Below are 25,052 nucleotides of genomic sequence, written 5' to 3'. Positions count from 1 at the left end.
AACACTTGTAGGTAAAGCTGTACAATTATTTAGGTGTGGTATTAAAATAATTATTGTGCAGGTCACTTAATATTCCTTAGTATATAATATCCTGTTTAAGTGATGGAGCTAAGGAGGAAAGAAGACCAGGTCAGCCACGTGAAATAGTTGTCCAAAGTAGTTTTGATGTATAGAATGTGAAGGATGTTATGTATCGTCTTACCCTAATCTTGTTAGCAAAAGTCTTACTGATTTCAACACAAAATATCTTAAATGCATTTGCTGGCACTGATATTGTTTGAGACATTCACATTGCATGTAGAGTAAACTAACCCCAAGCTTTTCACATGTGGTATTTTGAAATTAAACCCTGCTCGGGATCTAAAAATGAGTTGCCTTTTGAGGAATGCTGCCCGTGGACTGAATGGGACATGACCACGCTAACATGGGCACCAAGTATTTTGGGTGACTAAAGTTCAGTGGTGTCAATATGTCACCTTCAGCCTTGTTCCAGGGCATCTTCAGAAGTATTTCTGCAGGAGCTTAGCACGTGCAGATGAAGCCAAAGAGAGTACAGCATGCTTGTCTGCCGTCTGCTTCCCGGTGGTGTCAATAGCAACTCACAGCAGGAAACTGCAACAGGATTGAAAATGGGGAAAGGAAACTTCTGTCCCTCATGTGGTCTGCTTCGGGTTGGGGTTTTTTTTGGCTTTTGGGGGGTATTTTTGGTTGTTGGTGGTGTACTTTGTAGCCCTTGTAGACTGAGGGTGGGGTGTTGTCAGACTTCTGATGCAAATCGGAGTCTTACCTGTCGATCTAAAACTGGTCTTAGAGAGCTGTTTCCCACACCAGTGTCTTGGAGAATGCAGATCCTTCCCCAAGCTGGCTGTTAAACTGCAGAGCTCATCGTGAGCGCTGGAAATGAGAGCATGGTACATATGGATACATATCGTATTACTTATTTGTACCGAGGGAGTATGTAGGAGTCCTAGTCATAACATTTGGATTGTGTTCCCCCTAAAATAGTCCATGTTGTACGTTGTCTTCATTATTTGTACCAATGGGATTCACGTTCACTGGTTCAAATCAAATTTTCTGCCTTTTTCATTGCTTCTCTTTTTACCTTAATGCTTTGGTTATATTTTCAGAAGTTGTGTTATGTCCTCTATATCCTTAATTCACTTTTAAAATCTTTCCTCCATGTAACTATAATCGAATTTTGCCCTTCAGCAGGTGTACTCATAGTCTTTTAAGAGCGGATTTTAAAAATAGTGAGGGTGAAGAGCTGGTTGTAGAAAGTAACATTAGGTGAGCCTTTGGACTGTGGAATAGTGATGTGCAGTGTCTATTTAAAAAAAAAAAAAAAAAAGTTGTAGGAAAGATGATCTGCATATCTACAGACCCATCAATCTGACCTTGAGAACAAACAGGGCTTTAGAGCACGTTAAAGGAAAGAATGATCGGAGACAGACAGAAATTGCCAGGTAGGCTTGCCATTTGTAAGTGATGCTATTTTAAACAAAATATATCTCTGGCAAGAGTGCTAATGATATGTGTGGGGGGATGTTTTTTAAGCATCGTTTAGGATGAAGGCATCTGTAACAGATAAATGCTGTCTGGACTTGGGCAGCCCGTTTGATTCAATGTCACCTGGAGTATTATTGAAATAGAGAAGCTGGACTACACTATGTGACTTATAAAGAACTTTTCACCTTTGGTGTGGTAGCCAGGAGAAGTGGAGGAAGCTGACAACCAAGTTTATCTTCCGTTCTGTCATTACTATTGACATAAAACTAACCAGGCTCCTTCTCAAATGATAGGTATCAAAGGGCAGCAGTCAATTAGATGGTAAACAGGTGGAGTTTAAAAGGGGAGTATTATTTTGGTAAGAAGTTGGAACTGGAACCTAATTTAATATTTTCGTTCATGACCTGGGTAAAGTGCACAGATACGCACTGATTACATCACTTAGGACGTCACTGGGGATCCTGGGTACAGAGATCACAGTGTCATCCTGGGAAAGCAGGGTGAATAAAATGACAGAACAGGGATGAAACAGCATTGTGCACTGCAGCGTTACGCTCGCGGTGATTTACAGAAAAAAACCTGTTAAGATGAAGTTACATGAAAAAGACCCAGAAACAGTAATTGATCTTTGAATGGTTGTTATTTGTCAGCATGATGCATTTTGAAAGACAAAGTAATAAGGCAGTGAGGAGGAGGAGGGAAAATGATAATATGGTTAAAAGCACTGGCACGAACGTCTCCTGGGTAATGTCATTGCCTTCTGATCAGATGTTATTTCTTTTAATCACCTGTTAGCAAAGAGGACTCTTCTGCTCTTATTTTTAGGGTGTCTGGTTGTCATTTGCTCTTAAGTTCTCGATGTCTGTTGATTAGCAAATGCTCTTCCCTGCAGCTATTTCTCATCAGCATAAGAAACAAGTAGTATTCATTCAGCAATGCCTCACAGGTGCTGAACATAAACTATTATTTCGATTACTGAAGGTGCACTTTGCCAAGCTCCTCTCCTGAGTTGGACAAATGAAACAAATAACGTTTTTTGAAATGAGACAAGTCCCAGTGTTTAATCTGGAGAGTTTGATGATTTGCTTCGCACCAGCCATTTGATATTTCTGTACAACCCGCTGCTGCTGCCATCTACTCACACGCCTTAGAAACTGGAAGCCAATAATTGCAGAACATTTTGTCATGGAGTCTTCCCTTCTAAACCCTATTAAATTGTATTAGAAGTTTGAGTTTTGGATGGGGTTTTTTTCAGACTGGGAGCAGATACAGAGATTTTTTTTTTCCTAATCATTACTATGTCAATATTTTCCCAAATAGAAAAAAAATATTTTTATATTAAGATTTAACTATGTGAAAAGTTATATAAAGGCCTGAAACACTCTTAATATAGAACAACAGCCTCGAATGGAAACAATTAAAGTGAAATAATGTGTTTATGTTATCACTGGCATGGTGAACTTCTGCCAGCAGAGTAGGCTGGCTGTTCTCACCTGCCTGTGCTTTCCATCCGGAGCTGAATTTAACCCCCAAACCGCTGTTTGAGGAAGCCTGAACTTTCAGGGGCCTCACAAGAGGTCTCAGGTGCTCTTCTGTATATAAAACTAATTAGCAGGAAGTCCAATTTTTTCATTACTTGCAATGTTGTAATGTTTGGGTATTTATTTTTATTTTAAAGTGCAAGGTTTTGTTTCCAGCTTTCTGCTGGAAATTGTGCGCTCCCAGTTCTGGTTGCTTGTGTGACAGACCCAACAGTACGTGTCGTCACTGTTCATGTGATAAAGTTTATGTGCTTAAGTGCTCATAGGATTGAAACATTAATTTCAACCATTTTAGCTTTTAATGGTTTGGAAAATTCAAATAAAATCTCATGTGGGAAGTTATGTTATTGGTGAGGAATGGTGGAACCTGTGCAACAGCGATTATATATTGTTATAGCTTTTATGTAAAATTTTAGTAAGGCATGTTTGCAAATTATTCTTTTTTTTCTTTTCTTTCCCCTAGATTTATTTCCATAAAAGATTTTTCATTTGTCGCAACCTTCCTCTTTGGTTCAAAAAGTGATTATTTTTAATACAATTCTGAAATGATATTGTTAGTAACCCTACAATGGTTTTGCACTAACATGTAATTTTTATGTAACACTTCACTACACCGAGACTTTCATAAAATACTCCTCTTCCCAACGCACCCGTGTTTGGGAAATGTGGAATTGTGACGAGGGGAGGCAGGATACTAAATACTCTGCGGCAAATTAGTAGTCGGACGAGGTTTTGGAGTATCAAGGCTCGTTTGGCAGAGCAATATATGCATGTTGACAGGTCACAGCACTGCTCATGTAGAAATAATTCTGTCTCCAGAGAAAAGAGGACAAAGAGCCATGGGAAAACGTCTGCTTTTCAGTTCAATACAGGGCGTTGAGGATCACAGGCGAAAGACAGCTCTGAACCAAAGCTGTAATAAATGAATCAGCTGTGACTTTTACTACCTGCTCTCCATGTGCGAATTACTTATTGATTATTATGCCAGCCAACATTAACAGTGTGAAATCCTGTGTCTCGCCGAGGTAGTAAACCTGCCATGCAAATAGTAACTAAATTCATTTGGGTTCGGAAGCAACAGCAAACTGTGCCATGTTTAACTCACAAATTTTGTACAAACAGTGAAAACGCCCTGTTTCATAGAATCCCAGGCTGGTTTGGGTGGGAAGGGACCTCACCGCCCATCCAGTCCCACCCCCCTGCCATGGGCAGGGACACCCTCCGCTAGCCCAGGTTGCCCAAAGCCCCATCCAGCCTGGCCTTGAACACTGCCAGGGAGCCAGGGGCAGCCACAGCTTCTCTGGGCACCCTGGGCCAGGGCCTCAGCACCCTCACAGGGAAGGATTTCTGCCTCACATCTCATCTCCATCTGCCCTCCTGCAGCTTCAGGCCATTCCCCTTGGCCTGTCACTCCCTGCCCTTGTCACCAGCCCCTCTCCAGCTTTCCTGCAGCCCCTGTAGGGACTGGAAGGGGCTCTAAGGTCTCCCTGGAGCCTTCTCTTCTCCAGGCTGAACACCCTCAACTCTCTCAGCCTGTCTCCATAGCAGAGATGCTCCAGCCCTGGGATCATCTCCGTGGCCTCCTCTGGACTTGCTCCAACAGAGAGTTTGCTCTCTGATGTTAACAGGGGCTGTTGTGAAAGGTCCTGTCCGGCGTTGGATGAGCTAGTTTAATAATTGTCTTTGGGCGAACAGCCCTGTCTGCTTTCAAGGATTTTGCGTGTTTGCTGTTCATGAAACACTTTTGGATTCTGTGTTAAAACTGTTTGCCACACATAGCAAAAAATAGTGGCTCAAGTTAAGCTTTGAAATGCTGAGCATTCAATATTTATCAGTTCTGGCTTTTCCTGTCTTAAAATACTTGCCCTTTTAGACAGTCATTTAGGAGAGGGGAAAAAAGAAAATTGTTGTTTAATTTGTTATGTAGTTGATGGGAAGGGTTTAAACGCTGCTGATCCGTACTGCTTTTGTGGTATTATTGTCCATCAACCTTCATTTTAAACGGGTGGCAGTACTAGGGCATGCTGTACCTAGGGCAGCTGCTGCTTTCTCACCTCTAATATTTAACTAATGGTGAGCAGTTAATGTGCTTTAATTTAACAGCTAAAATTTAAATCGACTTATTTTCTGGGAATGCTATTTCATGGTTCGGAAATCGTTGGATGCTTCAAACTCTGCTTGTTAAACTTGCTGAGATGAGAAACACACCCTCTAAGTAAAGAGTTACACAGCTGGAGAATCTAACTGAATACTTCCACTTTCTCTAAAATAGGGATTCTAATTAGTGGAACAATTTGACTGTGAGCCAGTTTGAACAGCCTGGCTTAATCTAAATAAAACCCGAATGCTTTGAGCAAGTTTTGTCTCCCTTTTCCCAAATCAGGCTTTAATAAATAAATTAAATAACGAGATGCAAAAAAGCTCAAAATAGTACCGCAGAGCTCTTGGCAGGCAAGAAAGCATCTGTTTCTGCAGGCGGGATGAAGGGGAAAAACAAGTTGGGTCTCCATCCTCGCCTTGCGGCCGTCTGCCATGACAGCTCTGCTTTGTCCTAGAGCTCATCCTGGCCGGTGAGGCTCCTGAGAGCTGGGTACCACCTTTCTCTCTGCTTTCCCATGAATTATGTTCGCTTTTTGAAATTGCAGCTCTGTGTATTCGAGTATAAAAGGGGCTTTGAGATGACCTGGGCTATGGGAATCCCACCCAGTCGAGCGCTCGGTGGTCCCGATCCTTGGGATGCTCAGAGGGGCTCTGAAATTGGACGCCTGAGTTTTAAGATTTCTGAGGAAACATTGCACAGCTATCATTTTTATGTCTCTTTTGTCTTTGAAACCATTGCACGTGAATTTTTTGAAGCTCATAGTTAAAAGAAGCCTGTAGAGTCCACTATGAAACCTCTCTGCTGTGTCAGCAGTGGTTGCAAGAACCACGTCTATTAAATGTGTCCAGCTGCCTTTAAACTGAAAAAGACACCAGCAGCGTGAGTTTTTATTTAAACCTTTGCGTGTAGATAATTTTAGCATAAGAACAAAATGGTTCCTGAAAACTGTTATGACCGGTGACTGGTATCTTTGTATTTTTCATGTGTCAAAGAGGAATTTATTACCATGATTGCTTCACTTCTTATTCCTTGTTCTATAAATTATCTCTGACAGATTAATTTAAAGCACAGGAGATGAGAGGAGGTTACTGACCTTATGATGCATTGATACAGCTGTGGTTAGGTCTGGAAAGCATTCAGCTTGAAATTTTCTCCTTTTAATAACCTGAAGTTTGGAATTTATTGTGTTAAATAGCAGAAATTAGTACTAAAACATCAAGATTGCCCCCGATGCTATGCCTGTGTGCATTCATCAGCCCGACAGCAGGGCAGAGCGCTGCTTTGGGCCAGGAATAAAAGTACAGTCAAGAGGAAAACAGGCTCAGAAACACAGAGAGTCACATCAACACCTTGAAATCCTTCCCACGAACACAGAGCGGGGCTGGGCGGACAATGCAGCAGTGTTTGAACACGCCGGAGGGAAGCACTTGATGTGAAGTGGGTTATTGCTTTCTGCTCTGCAGGAGTCCACAGAAGTGGTTCTCCTAATCCTTCCTGATAGGGTACACTGAAGTATCACATCTTGGTTTCAGCAGTTTTAAGGCAGGAATGAGCTTTTTCTTACTAGGCTTAAGGGTGCTTAGAGTAGGTGGTCAGTGTTACTCTTATAAATAATGTTTTAAGACATCTCGGTTATGAATAGAGGGAACTAAATAAAACTCCAAGAAGCTAATTGGGAAGCTGGAACCAGGCAAAATCTTTTCCTTTCCTGTTTTTCTTTGTTAAAGTGAACGGAGGAGAAAATTGTGCAAAATTCCTTGCTAGTGCAAACATGCTTTTCCGTGGATGTTATCAAAGTGAAGAAAGAATTTGCGATGACTAAATCCTAAGTAAGGAGGTGGGATTTTTTTTTAGAGACGGTTAGTTGAGAGGTGACCTGTAAATCATCCTCAGCTTGGTAGTGAAGTGAGGGGGTATTTCAAAACTTTGCATAAGTAGTGTTGAACCACCGTCTTTGTTTTTGTTGTTACAAATCTGCTGGGAGCAGATGGAATTTCATTTTTTCCTGCTACTGTCCAAGAATAACTCCTTTCGAAGTCATTTCAGAGGCGATGGCAAAGGTGCATATGGCAGACTTGGCGATGGAAGCAAAGATTTTTGCAGCTACGCCTTCCCTCGGGGAGTTTGGCTCTTTGCTGGGCGGCTGCGAACTCTTGCAGACCTGCCTCTCCGGAGCACCATCCCCAACTCCTGCCCTCGAAGGACACCCACAGTTGCGTTATTTGTAGTGATTATCAAGAGAGCTGTATGTTAGATGCTGCCTTACTACCAGAAAAGAGGAAAAAAACCCCAAACATGTATGCATATCCGCCTCCGCAACTGAGAAATCCGTAGGCTGGCGGTTGTGACCTTCCCTGTACCGCTGAGCTGTTTCATAGACAAACACTCGAGAGCTACTTATAATATACAGAAATGCTAACAGAGCTTGGATTATAAAGATATTGTAGCGAGTCTGTTGCTAAGGCTGCGTTGACACAAACCATAAATCCTGCATTATATGCCAGTGAGTGCATTGTTTCCAAATTTTCAATATTTATTCCAAAAATAAAATGGTTTCTCATCCTCTTTGCTTGATTAAAATGCACTTTAAAAGTCTATTCTTTTTTTTTTTTTTTTAAGTGAGTTTTCTTTCTATTTCTTCCATCCCGGTAAGGAATCAAGGCTTGGTGTTTTAATAGCCAAGAATCTGTCTTGATGGGTTATGAAATATATGATACAGATTGTAAAATTTATGGTGCAGATGCATTTAATAAAGCTAGCAGTTTATAGTGGCTAAAACCGCTCCTTTTCCCAAGGGATTTATACTTGCTGGTCACAGCGAGGCTCACAAACACACTCTGGTATTTGAAAATCACCCCAGCTCTTCACCTCCTTGAGTTCAGAGCTGTTGAGTTACTGGATGTCTTTCACATTTGGTTTGTTTTCTCAGGCTCTTAATTAAATATTGTGGTGGTTTGAGTGGCATGGGTTTACTTCAGTCTTGCAAGAAGCTGGTGGAAAAGGTTAGGCTAGCTGGTGGAGTAAGCTGAGCGTGGTTAAACCAATCTTTGCCAGCGGTACAAAGTGTTCATTTAGGGAATTAAGATGATTTAATCAAATCTACGTAAAGTTTGGCCTTTTCTCTATTTGCTAAGCCAGGATACTGGCTTTGGCTGTAAACTGGTACAGGTGACTTCTCACCTCGTAGGTGCGAACGGCATCGTATCAAAAACTGTATTTCCTTAGGGGGGCAGCTAAATGAGAGATTGGTAGAGCATTCAGAGAGTTGATCAAATTTGTTAACTCTTTCAGAGGAATTTCACCAGCTGTTTAACTTCCCCTAGTAAAAGTCTGCGCACCGGCGGGTTTGCGTAGGTGGATTTTTATGCTCGCCGAACATATGGCCGTATTGTGCTGACCTCCTTAAGCATCAGCATTTCTGGTGCTGAGTCGAACATGCGGGTTGGTGTTAATATATAGATGTGCTAGAGTTGCATATTTTGATAGCAAATTAATTATTGAGGAGCCTTAGAGTTCAAGATACTCCTTTTTTTTTTTTTTTTCTTTCTTTTTTGTCCCCTTGTTTACCATTTTAATGCCAGATTTTTTCATGCCAGTACGTTCCCTATTTGGGCAGCAGCGTGCCTGTGTTTGGGGGTGTTATCGCGTAGATGAGCCCAGCATACTGCTGCAGCAGAAGCACAGGAGGAGTGAGAACACGTAGCTATACGAGCGCTCAGTATTTGCATTTTTAGTATGTAAATGTAGTCCTGCCTAAATTCGAGTCATCTGGATTTTTCTTTATTTTTGAGTTTCCTTCTGCTTAACAAAGGGGAACTTCTCAAGAAAGCTAACTGTACATCTGCCTTGATTAAATACTTGAAGTATTCAGTATTTAGCTCTTTTTTTTGGTACTTGGTGTGAAATTGCTTTCATTAAAAATGAGTCATTTGGGGAAAATACCACTTGTGCTTTTCTGCAAGGGGTTACAAATCATTCTTTTTCTCGCCGTGATTAAGATTTTAGCACAGTGGTCCATGGGATAGAGGAACAGCTGGCTTGAACTGGAAAATGTAAGGGGAGGGGAGAAGGACTGTTATACTAAGTGTTTATGGAAGGTGATTGCAATTTTGTACCAGTATGTATGGGGAAATGAGAAGTCCCTGTAAAACTAGATATTAGAAGGGAGAGCTTTTTGTTCCCATCTATCTTTCTCCTGGATATTGGCAATCTTAAGTTAAATGTTGCTACTTTATGTTATGAAGGTAGGTGCTCATTTCCAGTGGCTTTTGCAGGTTCCATGGATGGGGAACGGAGCTAGAAACAAAACCAGGCTCTGCGGTCAGGAATCAGGGGTGAGCTGGGCTCACCTCCACGAGCCAGCGGTCGTAGTCCCTGGTTGAATGAGCGAGGCATTTGAATGAATTTTTATTATTGGTCCTCTGTGGGCTTCTCCCTCTCCTCACAATTAATTCCTTTTCTGTCCCCTCCATAAAGCCAAATAATATTTACTTACCTTTTATTCTTTACGGTAATACATGAGGAGAAGGACGTTTTGGGGGTAGACAATATATTCTTGTATGATATGAACATATACACTTTATTTCTAGGGGACCACACTTGTCTTGTTCTCTCAAGTTTAAATTTCATATTCAATTCTTATGAAGGCTCCTGTGGATGTTGCATTATTCCTACGTGAGACCAGTTTCCTTATTAGCATGTTTATCAAGGTATAATTAGATTATTATCTTATCTGAAAATCTGTTTCATTAATAGAATATTTTCTTCCAAGGTTGTTTTTGGATGCTTAGTTGTCAGATGCTACATTGATATGTCACTGGTGTCAAGAAGCAGGATAAAAAACTGTGCCACTTGTTGCATTTTATTGGGTGTAGCAGCTCTCCTGAATATTCAGTAAAAACTGTTGCAGAAACAAATCGATGTAAACAAACCCAGGCTGCCCCAAACAAACGTTCCAGCCTGGATTTCTCTTTGCATATCGATTCCCTGCTCTTTGCATGACCTTCTCCATGTCGCTTCAGCCAGGAAACTGCTTTAAAATCTGTTAGGGATTGTCGTTCTGTAGGTTCACAAAACCCTATCTGGATCTCAGGACATACTTTGTTATTTTAATGATCTACACCCGAGGATCTGCGTCAAAATCCTTTTTTTTTCAGGTCGGGACCAAATGGAAGTTAACCTTCACACAAAGCTGTTTTCTAACTTTTTTTTTTTTTTTTTTAAGGGAACAATTTTCCCAGCAGGTAACACTGATACATAGTAGCTTAGAAATTTTTGAATGTCAGGCAGGAAATAAAAGGAATTATTTCTATTCCTGTTAGGAAAGTGGGTCAGGCTGTGATATTTATTTATAGGATGTCTCAATATTTTCATTTTCCTTTTTGTGCTGCAAAACTGACTGATCTTTGGCTTGAGCTTTTCTGTAAATGCTGCTGGCAGGTACTGCACTCTGATTTTGGAAATTAGTGGTGATGGAGGGGGGCAAGTTTGCAGCTAAATCAGGCTTTAAACGTGCTTTTTGAGGGTTCAGATGGAGTATTTTGGGGTGTGTTGGTTAGGAAGAACTGGGCAGCGGTTTCACATGTAGCACTGGAAAGGAGAAGGGATCGCTGCTGATTATTTTGCTTGCAGAGACTTGGGTTTTTGCATATCTTGGCAAAGTGCAGCAGGATTATGGTCCTCTGCTCCATGGTGATGGTCTTAAACTCCGATGATTTCTGATTCCTGCTGGCTGGCAGGTGAAGTCGGCAGCTCAGCCCCATTTCATTCGCAATACAACACACGTCCCACCAATGAACTCTTCTTGCCTGGGTTTAAATGTAGGACTCGGAACTTGAAAGCTTATCAACGCAAAGTGCTCTTCAGCTGGAGGAGAATATTGACGTGTCTGTCAATTCTGAGCATGTGCTTTAAAAATTTTAATTACCATGCCTTATTTACAAGGTACACAAGTATGGTGTACTGCAATTTAAATGCTTGTACATGTACTTAAGATACATTTTTGACTAATTGAATGTTTCTAATTTGAGGAAACTGCTGAAAAATCATCCGACAAACCTCGTGTGCTATTTGCAACTGAGTGTGAATCACAATTAAGTTTTGAAACAGAAGGGAGGGCAGAATAATGAGTGAAAAGATGTTGAATGCTAGAAAAATGGATTCAAATTGGTGGAATCAGAAGTGCAAACTGCATCTTGCAATGGTCTAAAATAGCTCATTTGTAAAAAATATTATGTGGGGGGGATTATTAAGCCTTTGAGCTTGTAAGATCTTGAAAAAAATTGTCTAGATACGCGTTGATTTAAGGTTCTGCGTAGACCAAATATGCGTAGACTCTTTTCTGTTAAAATTACACGGATTGTATTTTACCCTATTATGATTTGGAAATCTTGCAGGTATTCATACATGCAACGATACAAGCAGAAATTACTAAACTAGAGTCTTGCATAGAATTTATTATATTTTTAGTTTCTAACCAGAATTGAAATTGTGCAACACACTATTTTCTAAAAAGAGACTCTGTAACCTTCCAGAATGGCATGATGAATTTAGATAATAAAGCATTCTGCCCTCACCCCCCTCTAGAAAACTAAAGAGAAACTTAATGATTGGAGCTAAAGTTTGATAAATGCAAACTGGAACTTGGACACAGATCAAGAAGAAAAAAAAAATGACATGTTTCAGGGTTTCTTTTTAATCCTTATGAGTATATTCAGAACCATTATTTTTCCTAGAAGATACACTTCATTTAAGCATAGATTATAGTGTTTGTTTTATATATTACCTGAAGTCAGGCTGGATGATCTAATGCAATGAATTTTTTTTTTTTTTGGATCTTCCAGTGGTAGACCTTGATGGGACCTGTCTGGCTCTGGAGATCTTTCATCATTAGCCTTTGACGATTCTCTTTGACAATCGCAATAATGTGCTTTCTCCTTACTTGTGTCTCTTGGGTTGTGCAGTTTTGGGTGATGCTGAGGCGATTCGTGTGGGATAAGAGGGCTCTTGCAAAGGTTCTCGGCCGAAGGTTGTAAGGGAAAGAGAGGGGTTGAATTATTCCTTTTTTGCTGCAAAGTGAGATGGTTTATGACGTGTGAGCTTTATTTACTTCTGCTTTGCAGTGTTGTCTCCTCCTGCCTGGCGTGAAGCAGACTACTTAACTGCTATAAACTCCAGGAGCATTTCAGGACCACCAGTGAAGGATGAGAGTCGAGTTTTCCTAGGCATTACAAACACTTGCAGCTAAATTATCTTTATTTCAAAGAACTAGGCCAAGATCCAATAAATGGATTTGTGAACAGATGGGGAAAGCGTAGTGCAGCTGTTAGATCAGCTTCGTAGACAACTGTTGTAGCACACACCATCTGCGTGGCTGTTGTCTCACGTATGGGCGTTGGATAAAGGTGGGCTTCAAGGGGATGTCAGGAAGGGGCCTTTTGTCATGGTAATATTTCTACATATCATACAGGCTCTGAGGAAAGTGTTTTGAAGAAAAAAAAATGATAATCAAGATTGGAGTTGTTGCAGTATGGAAGCAGAGATCAATGATAATCTAGAGATAGTAGAGCAAAGCCATAGAAATCTACACTTAAACATACTGCTTGTGTGAAGAAGACACTCCTGTGGTGTAATGATAATAATATCTTTTATTCTTTGTTTTCCCCAGTAAATTTGAATAGGGGAAGGATTTGCAATAGTCAAGGTACACAGTAATGTTTACATTTACACTGCAGCTTGGATGTTGGGTTCGACAGAGATAAAGCTGAGGTTATGCAGTGAACAGTGCTGTTTTGTGGTCTCTTAGATGATGCTGGAAGTAAAGATACAGGATGATAGACAGGGATTTCAATTTGGCATATTTTCAGTTTGAATTTAATAGCTGGAGAGACTTAGAGGCAGGAATATCAGGTGGAGCTACAGCGTGTTTCTGGTGTGTCCAAATGCATATGTTATTGCAAGGTAGTGTCTCTAGCCGGTGGTTGTGAAACTGGTGCAATGCCGGTGTCTTTTAAGATCCAGCACAGGTTTTGATTGGTTTTTTTTTCCTTCTTTTTTTCCCCCAGTACTTCTGACATGAGGAAATGGGGTTGGATGAGGAAAAACCAGCTTTTCCTTCATCATTTCTGCTGTCCTAAGTGTTAAGGCTGGGTAATTTGGTGTCTTTTCAAATGATTTTTCTCTGGATATAATTCACTTATTATTATAACTTCTTCTTGTACAACTCTTCCTTGTAAGAGTAAGAGAAAGCAAGCCTCTTCTGTAAAGAGATGAAATATCTCTGAAATTCCTCTCCTTCCACAGCAGTAGATCTGGTTGGGCAAGTGAAACTTTAAAGGAATAGCCAGACAGCCGGGAGGAGCTCAAGGTGTGGCTCAGATAATTTAAGCTGAGGAAGGGCCATGTTTCAAGATCAGCCCTGCTGATGATGCCAAAAGCAGCTGGCAGCTCCAGCAGGATAATGGCAGAGGCACCAGCTGGCCTCAAAAGAGATGACTTCCGTGGCATTCGTTTTTGGGGACTGTGTGTCAAGATTGGGAGCACGATGGAGATACTGGTGGCCAACTGGAGAGGGGAGATGTTTGAAAATACTTGGTTTCTAGATGTTGACTCAATGATTTTTAAGGTTGTAGCAGCAATTGTGCCTTCTGATCTCAGTCTGTTGACGGTCATTCGGTCTTCTTTGGAGCACGGCATCTTGTCAAATCAAGGCGTATTTTTCAGGAGCAAAGAGGGATTTAGCAGGTTTGCAAGCATCAGTGCTGCAGGTTGTGACTCAGACAGGAGAGGCTGCGGTGATACATTTTACCTGCTGCAGTTTCTCTTGTCATCCTTTCTCAGACCTCGATGGGCTTTTCAGGCTCTGCCCTTATCTCTGATCAGCAGCCAGGAAATCACTTTCCATATTTTTACATGTCTCGCACAGAAGGGCAAAGCTAATCTCTTCCTTTGGAGAAACAGTGTTTCCCATAGCAAATTAACTGTGCCAATCATTCAAATTTTTATTTTTTTTTTTCTGAAGCAAGACAGCTCTTTAGCATCAATTCAACTCTACCATGGAAAGGGCGATGAAAACAGAAGCTATTAAGCGTAAAGGGTGATTGTCACTCCTCTCTGACCTCTTTGCCACGGTGAGATTGGCAGAGCGGCGTAGAACGACCTTGAAATACCTGATCCTCTCTGGGAGGAAAACCCAGATGAAGGCAACGCAGAGGATGGTTTTGCAAGCACTGGAATAGTGACGTGTTTCTGTGAGAATGGTCAAAAATGCTTTTTCCTTGCAAAACCATCAGGTTTTCTAGGGATTTCATGGCTGCGTGCCTCTCTGTTGTGCAGTATGGCAATAAATGGCATTATTGTGGGAATTTTGAGCTCTCGCTTTCCAAAGTGAGCATTCAGATCGGTTGGGGTTGTAGCAAACTACTGGGAGGCACCCTCACCTGTGCTTTGTGCATCTCGTGGCTTGATGGGAATTGCTTGAGTGGTCTTTGATGGAACTATTGAGGAGTGTCCTCTTTGGGACCTTTTTTCAGATCCTGTGTCAACCTGCCACCACCCAGGGAAGGAGGACATGAACTGGGCAGCTTCTGGAAGAAGGAGGGTTGTACCATCTGGAAGCTCATACCCCAGAGTTTTGGAAATCGCAGAGTAGAGCTATCATCAAGCCAGTGCAGAAACTAGTGCGATAGCACCATGGAGGAGTAACTAAAAAAGCATTAGGGTGAACGAGCAGTGACTTTGCACCCTTAGTTGTAGAGTTAAGGTGATCAGATATGACACTTCTGGGATTACGGTGGCAGCAATGGCTTTTGAATGAGCTTACTACTCTTGAGGACTCGGTTATCTGGGTTGCACTGGAGGCTTTGGCCGTGGGAGTCTCTATATACGCTTGGAGTAGTTCACAGTGTTTGGTTAGGTACCTATTGCTGCATAGGTTAAATCCTTACCAAACTTGATTTTGCAGTAATGTCATTACCTTCATCGGTGTGAGACCTGGCATGTAATTAATTATATCTTCACAGCTGTACCTGCGGTGTGGCCCCTAGCTGGCAGAAGAGAGGATTTAGCTGTTAGACATTAGAAATTCATGAAATAGATGCATAGATTTTGTTTATCTGCTTCTCTCATCCCCTGTGTGGCTGATCATGATGCCATGCCTATAAATTAGGGCACGTGCTTATAGCAGACCCTAGAAGGATATATCTTTTAACCTCAGTGGGTTTATTGAGAGAATGAACAAAGCTAAATTGTTAATCAGTTTAGGCTAGAATGGCATTGTTCTGGTAATAGGCTGTAACAGCCCTTTCTTTATTGGCTTCAAGTTCAAATTTACCCGAAACAATGGCTTTTAATTGTGGTGTGCTTGAGGCGAGCAGCAGCACTTGGGAAGGAAAGGGGAGAGAGGAGGAAAACTCACTGTTTGCATCAGTCTCTAGATTTAGCAACTGCAAAATCAGGATGAGCAACTGGGTTTGGGGTTTTTTTCCTTTAGTGGAAAGGCTGCGCTAAAACTCTCCAGACAATGTGCTGATAGGTCTTCTGTGGCTTTGTAAGAGTCTCTGCAGTCTTACTGAAAGCAATACAAACCAATTTCGAGATCCATTGATGACTTCTTGGAGATTAAGGTTTAATGTATTTTATAAACCAAACCAGCCTGCTTACCTTTTCTGGTGAGTAATGAAGAAAAGGCAATCTGCATTTTCTCTTTTGTGATGAAAATAAATATATGCAACACCTCATTGCCAGCATATAGTGTACCTTTATGTTGCAATACTTTGGAAGCAAGTGCTGCAAAATGATTTAGTCCTAAGTTATCAGCTACTCTCGACTTTGACTTTTTGTATTCGGCTATTAGCAAGAGGATTGCTTTAAATTTTTTAGATGGTAATTAGATAACAGCTTTGAGTCTTTGCATAGTTGTGCAGTTCATGTCTCTGCAGGAACTTTGTCAGTGTATACTAATTTGTATTTGAAAAATATACATGGCTAGTATTACTTGTGTTATTATTAAAAACACATGGATTTATCTGGTATGCTCCAGCACTCGGATTTGGCTTTTTCCCCAGGAGATGCCATTGCTCGCTGTCTGATTTTCTTGTGTTGGCGTTGTGCTTTTCGGGGGCTCCCAGAACTAGAGGGGAGTAGCTAAATACACAGAATTCTTTTAAATATTTCTCTTTGAAGCAGGCTCTCTTCTGTGAGATCTTCATCCTTTTCATTGCTTCTCTTTTGTCTTTGTCTTACAAAAAGCTAAAATAGGCAGCGCTCAAGGCTGGAGCCCTTTGAATAGGTGTGCTGTAGATTCAGCTCCCTAACTCCCTTTTTTCCCTTTGATTCTTAAATACTGCAATCCACTTGAAAATCAGTGAAAAGGTTACACCAGCTGTCCATAACACTGTTTCCACCTGGTAGTATTGAAACAAGGCTTAAGTAGTGTGTATATGCACATGATTATACGTATGTATTTTCAAATCTCAGTTTTGTAAAGAGATCCTTGCAATCGTTTTTCCACCCTGGAGGTTTTAAAGTCAATGTTGTAGCTCTGTAGGTGCTAAATGCATTACCTATACTTTTCCATCTGTGTGTATGTGGGTTTATGCATCACAGAGAATAGTTAAAGGACGTTGCTTTTTTGTTTTCTCAGGGTGTAGCAACTGCTACTTGCAGAGTGGTAGATGTAACACCCAAGTACAGAAGTGCTTCTTGTGGAGTAGCATCACGTACGATCAAGTTAGCAAAGACAAATGGGAATCGATACTTTTCCATACTTTATGGAGTCTGTTTTTTGCATCTGAGTGGTAAAATTATAAATATGCACAAAGCATTTAGTAAGGCAAAAGACCTCAGAGCCTGGTGGTGTTGGTAGTGGGTTACCCAGGGGTAGGAATCTTCTGGCATACATGGTGAGAATAGTTACAGTCCATAGCCCAGTGTATGTCAGGAAAACGTCCCACCTTGAAGTAGAATCCCAGACTGGTTTGGGTTGGAAGGGACCTCACAGCCCATCCAGTCCCACCCCCTGCCATGGGCAGGGACACCCTCCACTAGCCCAGGTTGCCCAAAGCCCCATCCAACCTGGCCTTGAACACTGCCAGGGAGCCAGGGGCAGCCACAGCTTCTCTGGGCAACCTGGGCCAGGGCCTCAGCACCCTCACAGGGAAGGATTTCTGCCTCACATCTCATCTCCATCTGCCCTCCTGCAGCTTCAGGCCATTCCCCTTGGCCTGTCACTCCCTGCCCTTGTCACCAGCCCCTCTCCAGCTTTCCTGTAGCCCCTGTAGGGACTGGAAGGGGCTCTAAGGTCTCCCTGGAGCCTTCTCTTCTCCAGGCTGAACAACCCCAACTCTCTCAGCCAGCCCTCATAGGAAGAGTTCCTTTGTTCCTGGAGTGTTTTTCCTCCACGAGTTACTCATGTATTCCCTTCCTCAGCCTTCGCTCACTGACAAAGCCAAAACATTGTGTAGGACATGTCCTACTTATCAGTGCCCAACGAGACACCATTGCATATGGTGCAGGCAGGACCCACTTGAAGGGACAAGGGATTTTGTTTGCTTTTTTTAACTGGAGCTGGAAGATTATTTTAGGTTTCTCTATTGAATGTAAAGATAAAATTCCAGCTTCAGTTTTCTATTAGTGCTTAGTATTTATTTCTGTCTGTCCTGGAGCGTGTCTCTGCGAGAGTGTTGGTAGAGTAACGTGGATCTGCTAATGCCCAGCCTGTGCCAGGCAGTACATGGGGTAAGAGCTTAGATCCTATTTCTTTTGCTTTCAGAGACATCAACTCTGATTTTTATTTTTTTCTTTTTTAATATCCTGTATTTTTTCATAATGGCAGCAGCTTCTAAAGCTTAGTAAGGAATCTGAGTAACTTACAGATAAGGATTTAACTAGTAGACAATCAAATAAATTTGGTTATTTTTTAAAAACTAAATCCTGTGTTTTGTTTTTGCATTGCTGAAATATGATTAAATTAGGTTGATGTTGAAATGCTCTTTTTTTTTTTTCTCCATCGCTCTTGATAGCATTTCTGTGGTGAATGATTTAGTAATTGTTTCCAGAGAAAATTGTTCAAAGAGTTTTCTGAGCAGAGGCTCTTTGAGAGCTTGGCAGATTGCATGCGGCTGTTTTTAGCTTGAGAGATTTGCTCAGGTTTCCAGTCTGTTTACTCTTGGTTGCATGCAAAGTGCTGTCAGTGTTGAAGCGTTGATATAGTTTGATTCCTAGCTTTTCTGCGGATATTATTTTCAAAAGGATGCATTTTTAGACAAAATGACTAGATGTTATTGCCTATAATTTGGAGTTTGCATCTGTTTTTGCAAATTCCTGGTCAGTACATAAGTAATGTAAATTTTCAAAGATTTTGAAGCCATATATATATGTGTGTGTGTTTATCTACATCTCTATCTACATCTGTCTGTGTCTTCATAGAAGGTACAGATGCTTCCTGTGCTCCTGAAAATTGGAGTTGTTTCTTCACTTGCTTAAATGTAAATCTCCTGCAGAACTTCAGTAACTGGCTTTTAAAAATCTTAAGCTAAATTTCTGAGATTGAAAAGTATTATAATAAATTAATATGGAGGAAGAAGGTGGTTTTCAAAATCTGTGGGTTTTGCCTTTTTAATTTGGATCAGATATGAACCTTAGAAGTGCTCTATGGAAAAGATTCTGGAAAACCATTTTGACTCGGTCAAAATATTGAAAAAAAAGATTAGATGATAACATTAACAGATCCCTAGGAAAAGACACAGCAAAAGATTCCAAGATACCGATTTCGGGAACTTATGATCTTGCTTCCTTCTCTTTTCTGCCAAATTTGATTTTGTAGAATGTTCTTGTTTTACTGACACTGTGTTTTAAGTAGGACAATTTAATTTTGCCAGAAGGCTGTGATTTGCTCCAGCCATGTGCTGACGATGGAGTGTATAGCCTCCCTGGGTAGGAATCCTGTTTGAGGTGCCAGTATGTGCTCTGCCAGAAGGTGATGTTTGGGCATCTTCAGATATTTGATGTCTTCCTTCCCTGGCAATGTATTTTCAACTGTTTCTGCTATACTTCAGCTATTTGTTAAAGCCGATCTGGAATATTTTCACTAACGCATATGAGATGGGAGCGTGTATCTGAACAGCCTGGCTCTTGGTTTTGTCTTCTCCCCGCATGTGCTCCTGCCAGTCTCCGTGCTGAGGCAGAAGATGAAGTATCTCAGTGCCTGGTGTTTGGGACCTTCTCAAGAGTCTTTTCTACTGTCGAGTTGTCACCTCCTGTTTGTAGGCACAGAGGGGAAGGGGTGTCTGTAGGGTAGTCCTGGCACCATCCCGGCAGCGGGGACCTCTCAGTTCTTTGACTTCGATTGCTTAACGTGGGATGATGTGAGGACGGGAACATGGTACCGAAGATGGGGGATGCCATGCTCTGACGTTGTCCTGAGTTTTGCAGCCCTTGATGCATGGGGAATTAAGGTCTTCTTTCTCACTAAAGGGTGATGGGGATCAGTTTTCTGTTCAGGAGGTCATCGAGGACTTTGTGAAGAGTCAATACAGACTGGGCGAGGGCTTGTGCCATTCATTCATCTGAACTTCTTGTAAGAATTGCGTAGTTCGTCTAAATAGTTTAGGGATAACTTTAGCTTTTCCGTTAGGGAATTCCTTTTGCTGACTGGATGGTATTAGTGTTTGTTTGTGGAGGAAGGTCTTTTTTTTTTGCCTTAGGGTGCCAATTTGAAACAATACCATCAATCTGATAGAGAAACGATCCCTCTCAGCTGTTGTTCTTCACCTACAGAGACTTTAACAGGAGAATCCAAATTGACCAATTGTTTTGTGTTGTGGTGGTGGTGGATTTTTTTGTAGTGGCTCTTAAGTAAATGAAAATCTAATGATGGATCTTTTAAATTTAGCAAATCCTTTATGAATGTTTAATACCATTGGAGACTAATGCTTGTCTTTATTTTTTTATTTACAGGCTCACTGGACTTTCAGGGTATGTAACAGATGGGCCTGGAAACTACAAATACAAAACAAAATGCACCTGGCTCATTGAAGGAAGGTGAGTGTAGTAAACATCTTGGGGTTTAGTGTTACTTATTGTGACTTTGAGGTGCGGTTTATCTGTATTGAGTGTTTTTAGAGCTCATGATTCTTTTTTGCTGTTCTTAAAACTAGATATGGCAGCACTTAGCTATTCGTGGTGAATAAGTTTGGGATTTTTGTGCAACTGAGCCCTCCAAACTGATTTGTGAATTTGAGGTTTGCTGTGTGAAATACCCTTCACGTTGAAGCTGTGTGTGGAAAATGAGAATAAATGCATCTGTGTAAATAAATAAAAAACCTAAAAATTATTTAACTGTTGTCCTTGTGGGCCATTCAGATGCTTGGGATTCACTATGTGTGGGACTTTTTGGCAGTATGAAGAAAATAGAGCAAACTCTATTTAAAGCCCTTATTTGTGAAGAATCAGTTTCTGTAACGATGCACCTCAGGTGCTTATTTAGTTACTAGACCACGAGGACTTCAGAGGGACTATTGACCTCTTTCGCAAAGGTTTTCCAAACTGCGAGAAGTCCCTTAGTCCTCTTCCCCTCATTTCCCCATCATTCCTGTATTTGATCCTTGTATTGCTTCTGGTGATTTCTGGCAGAGATTTTAGGAGTAGCCCATTTAGTGCATCTCTGACTGTTGTCTGATTGATGGTACAGCGGTTCAGAGCCTCTGACTTGTTGAAATATGTTTTTCATAGTCTCAGGCTGATGCCAGGACTGTAAAATCAATTTGTATAGTCTCTAAAACTTTGCATGGCCGGTTAGGATGCTGTGTGTTAGTAGCTACGCGTTAAGGCACATTCCATACTGTTCCCTGAATCTATAAGTAGAGAGGTTTGTGAATAGGAACAAGTCACGGGAGAGCATGAGTGATTTCACCTGCATTGAACGCTGGTAAGCTGAGGTCTCTTGGTATCTTGGAGGATCAGGAATTACTAAAAGGCCAGGGTAAACTTTTTTCTTTAGTCTTCTCTCTCTGTTTGGGAGGTCTGATGAGTTGGAGGGGAATTGGTATTCACTTCATCTACTTCAGACATTTATTTTGGATGAGTAACTTAAATACCTAAGCTCCCAAGGTGCTCAAAGGTGAGGACTAAGCTGTTGCAGAGAGCCGTGTAGAACACTCATATTGGGAGCCTACCACTTGCTATTAACTTTGTAAGGATCCTGGTTCTTTAATGTGGTTAAATCTAAAGTTAGATGCTCTAAGTAGCAACTTATAAAAGTTATAAAAATACAACCGAAGCCAGGTTGGAATTACAAATAATTAAAAAATGTTTTGCAAGGATGTTATTACAGACAAATGAGCCTCAGCAATCTAGTCCAGTCAGCTTAATGTTTATAGCTTTTTTTTGTAAAAGATAATGTGACTCATGTTTTTATCAGAAGTGAAGTGCCACTCATGGGTCCCTGATAATGTCACCATAACTGCTCCTTCAGCCTTTGTTTGCTAGTACTGAGAGGCTTCCAAGAGAACTATCACTTCGTGGGGTTTGAAGTAAGATCTTACTTGCTGTAGAGAGGTGTACAAAAATATTCCTCTTTCTTTTGTAGCCAGGCGTTTAAGTTGGTGTCCTTTTCCTGCTTCTGATTGTTTGTACCCTGCTCTCAGAGGATGGTGGTAAACAGAAAGGAGATAATGATGCTGATTAAAACAGCTGAAATATGCACCCTTGTGGAAGTAGCCCAAGCTCTCTGCCAAACGTGAAATTCCCAGAGAGATCTGGATTTTGAAAAAAGCTTCTGCAAAGCTGTTAAATTCTGCTGGGCGCCCTCACCTTGGTGCCAGCATAGTGGTATGTGGAAGGCTTTTGAGGTGAACAAGGCACAAATGTGCAATTGAAGACGCTAGATAAATTCAGATGTAAAATAAGCCATGTGTTCCTTACTGTACTCATTTCCTTTTTGCACCGTTCCGGTCTCTTCTTGGCTGATGTCTGTGCTGTGTCCTCATCCCAGGGGTATCCTTTTCATTTTTCCCCAGAGCGTGAGACAGGGCAGATGAGATCCAGCCAGCCTGAGGATCCTGTCTGAGGCAGAACCTGTTGCCATGTGCCTCGCGATTCTGCAAATGAGCGCTGGCTGTTAATGAGTTGTTAGCTGTAGCAAAGATAATAACTTTCTTTTTGTTCTTGGTCTAAAGCCTTTATTGATTAAGTATTTCTTTCTGCTCTACAGCTGCCAGACCATTAAAATAGAAAGCAAACCCCCTACAATTTCATAGGCTGCTCAGTTTTGAAGTGATGAATACTCTTTGTACCTTTTCTTTAGAGCAAGACATTTTCCTTGAGTTACACCTGCTGCTCTTTTTCCAAAGGCCTGGACTATATCCGTGTGCCTGTGAAAAATTATTCTTTTGCAGAATAACTCCCTAAAGAATTCCCCTTCTGTGGGAAGGAAGGACTCTATGGCAAGCTGACATTTTATTAATTTATTTGATTAGGATGAACAAGGATTTCATCTGAACCCAAGGGCAATGCTGTTGAAGAGATCCTAATCACTTGCATCTATCCTTTCAACAGCTATGGCTGTGGGTAGGAAAAAGCAGTGCTGCTATAGATTCACTTTCTTTTAATCTCGGGGTCTGAGGACAATGTTAGTGCTGTTTTCACCATCCTTGAGCTGAGCCCTAAATTAGATATCTGCTGTGGCTTCTGTGTCATTCTCTTTAGATGTATCTTTGCACATCAGCCATGAAACTAAAGGTGTGTGAAGTGCATTACTTGGTTATGGCTCAGTGGGCATCTTTTGTGTATGGAGTGAAAGAAATGCTCGCCAACGTTGGTGCCTGAACTGCTTTTTCTGTCCCACGTCAAGTAAATAAAACCTTTTTCCTGCTGATACATCTCAGAAAATCAGGCATCTTGATAGTCTTCTCTTGACTTAGTAAGTCAACTGAGTAGACACTTCTTGACGGGTGGTGTTAACATGGGGATGTGCTGGTCCTGCTGCGTTCAGGTGGAAGGCAGCAAATCTCATCTCAGGACTTCTTACTGGTTCATTCTCAAGTGGTCCCAGTGGTTTTTTGTAACACATCTCCAGAAGAACCAAGCAACCTGGTTAGCATTTGTAAAGAATGAGGGGCAGTGAGTGATTATTGCATCTTGACAGTCCAAGTAATAATCAAAGATCTTCCTTTTGGAAAAAAGTAAAAGCCCCAGGGCCTCCCATCCTGTAGAAGACTGCTCTCCTCTACATTCTCTTGACCTGTTTTTTCCAACTCCCAGAAAATAGAGAGCAAGATGGGGAATTTAGTTAGTATCCACTGAGGAATACGTCCAATTTCCAGTTTGGAGAGGCTGCCCTCAGGAGAGCCATCCTACAGTACTGCACAAGTAATAAACTTATAGCAGAAGGATTTCTGCCAGCTTGTGGGCAAATACATAATCTTAGGCCATCGTAATCATATCAATCTGGAAAAAAATCCCTTGAACTCGAGTTCTAGTTAATTCCCTGATGGTGGCTGTGATTCTTTATACAGTCATAGATTCACTTAGGTTATAAAAGACCTTTAAGATCATTGAGTCCCGCTGTAAACCTAACACTGCCAAATCCACCACTAAACCACATCCCTAAGTGTCACATCTACATGGACAATACATTCACGTGTAGATTTTCCATCCTCACCCCTGCAGAGCCCTGTCAATAGGGGAGTCAGTCCTGGTAAAGAGCAGAGAACTGGCACTGCCTGCTCTTCGGTTACTGCCGTTGCTGATGAGGAAAGATTTAAGGACACAATTTTTCTGACCATAAAGAATCTGTTGCTTAATACCAGGGGAGCGTGCACACCGAAAAAGAAAGCCACAGCATGTTTGATGCATCTACAGTTACACTAAGTCACTCAATTTTAGTCTTGTTTAGAGGAGAGCTTCACGCCAGAGGAGTTTGTTGGAGGGACTTCGTCATCTGTGTCGAGTGGCTAATTACAAGTCTTTTATTTATTATTATTTTTTACAGGCCAAACACAATCCTCAGGCTTCGATTCAATCACTTTGCCACAGAGTGCAGTTGGGACCACTTGTACGTGTATGACGGAGATTCAATTTACGCTCCCTTACTGGCAGCTTTTAGGTAAGTTCCCCTTGGTACGAATCTAACTGTACGCAGTAATATTTCTTTAACTTGGAGCTTGAGTCAAATGTGGCTTCTAGGAGTATAAATACGTTCCAGTAATCTAAATATATAATACTGCCAATACAACACATATAGCAAGTGTCCTTTTGTGCAGTCATCGTCAACATAAACAATTAAGGAGTTGTTTTTGCTTTTACAATTAACAGATCGTGTTAGTACACTGTAGCATGTAAGTATTATGTTTTCATTTCCAAATCCTGATTATTTGAGAGACAAAAAAATTATTGTCATCTGTTTGACCATGAGATGATTCAGTATTCAGGCTCCTTCTGAAGTAGAAAACTGCCCCATTTATCAAGTCTGAACATGGCTTAGGTTTAACTTGTAGTATGTCAGTGCTAACAGAAGGCAAAAGCCAAGTAATCAACACTGCAGACATAGGTCTCATAGAACTATGTATATCCTTATGTACCTTAAACTTTAAATTTTTAAAATCTTTGGAACATGTTCAGAAACAACAACGATGGGTCGGACAACCTTGTAAAAACACGTGTGAAAAATATCTGTTCTTCTGATGGATGATTGGTATTTGGCTCATCTGTTTCTGTGGTGAGAGACTAATTTGTGGAAGCTGGTTAACAGTCGACATTTCACGAAGAGACCTAAATATAACTTGGCATTTATGTACTTTAGTCTTACAGTGACAAGCACCACCTTATGTTTTCTGTTCTTTTAGCTGAAATTAAAAAAAAAATCCCAACTTGTGAATGGAAAAACTAATGTTTCCCTTTGGACTCTG

General features: G+C 41.1%; 1 protein-coding gene across 5 annotated transcripts in view; it reads left to right on the top strand.

The window, feature by feature from the left end:
* ATRN (attractin) overlaps positions 1 to 25,052 on the top strand; it is a 151,901-nt gene that overhangs the window by 12,559 nt on the left and 114,290 nt on the right. For 3 of the 5 annotated variants that reach the window (XM_054823242.1, XM_054823246.1, XM_054823247.1), the window contains exons 2-3: positions 20,104 to 20,187; positions 24,137 to 24,250. In XM_054823242.1, coding sequence (XP_054679217.1) covers positions 20,104 to 20,187; positions 24,137 to 24,250 — 198 coding nt within the window. Of the gene's footprint in view, positions 1 to 15,735; positions 15,816 to 19,635; positions 19,724 to 20,103; positions 20,188 to 24,136; positions 24,251 to 25,052 lie in introns of those variants that run through there. The other 2 variants (XM_054823243.1, XM_054823244.1) reach the window with 2 other exon arrangements.

This window comes from Grus americana, chromosome 4 (genome assembly GCF_028858705.1).
Source record: "Grus americana isolate bGruAme1 chromosome 4, bGruAme1.mat, whole genome shotgun sequence".
Taxonomy (NCBI): Eukaryota; Metazoa; Chordata; class Aves; order Gruiformes; family Gruidae; genus Grus; species Grus americana.
Note: the sequence above shows the minus strand (reverse complement) of the source record. Positions and strands in the feature narration are given on the sequence as shown.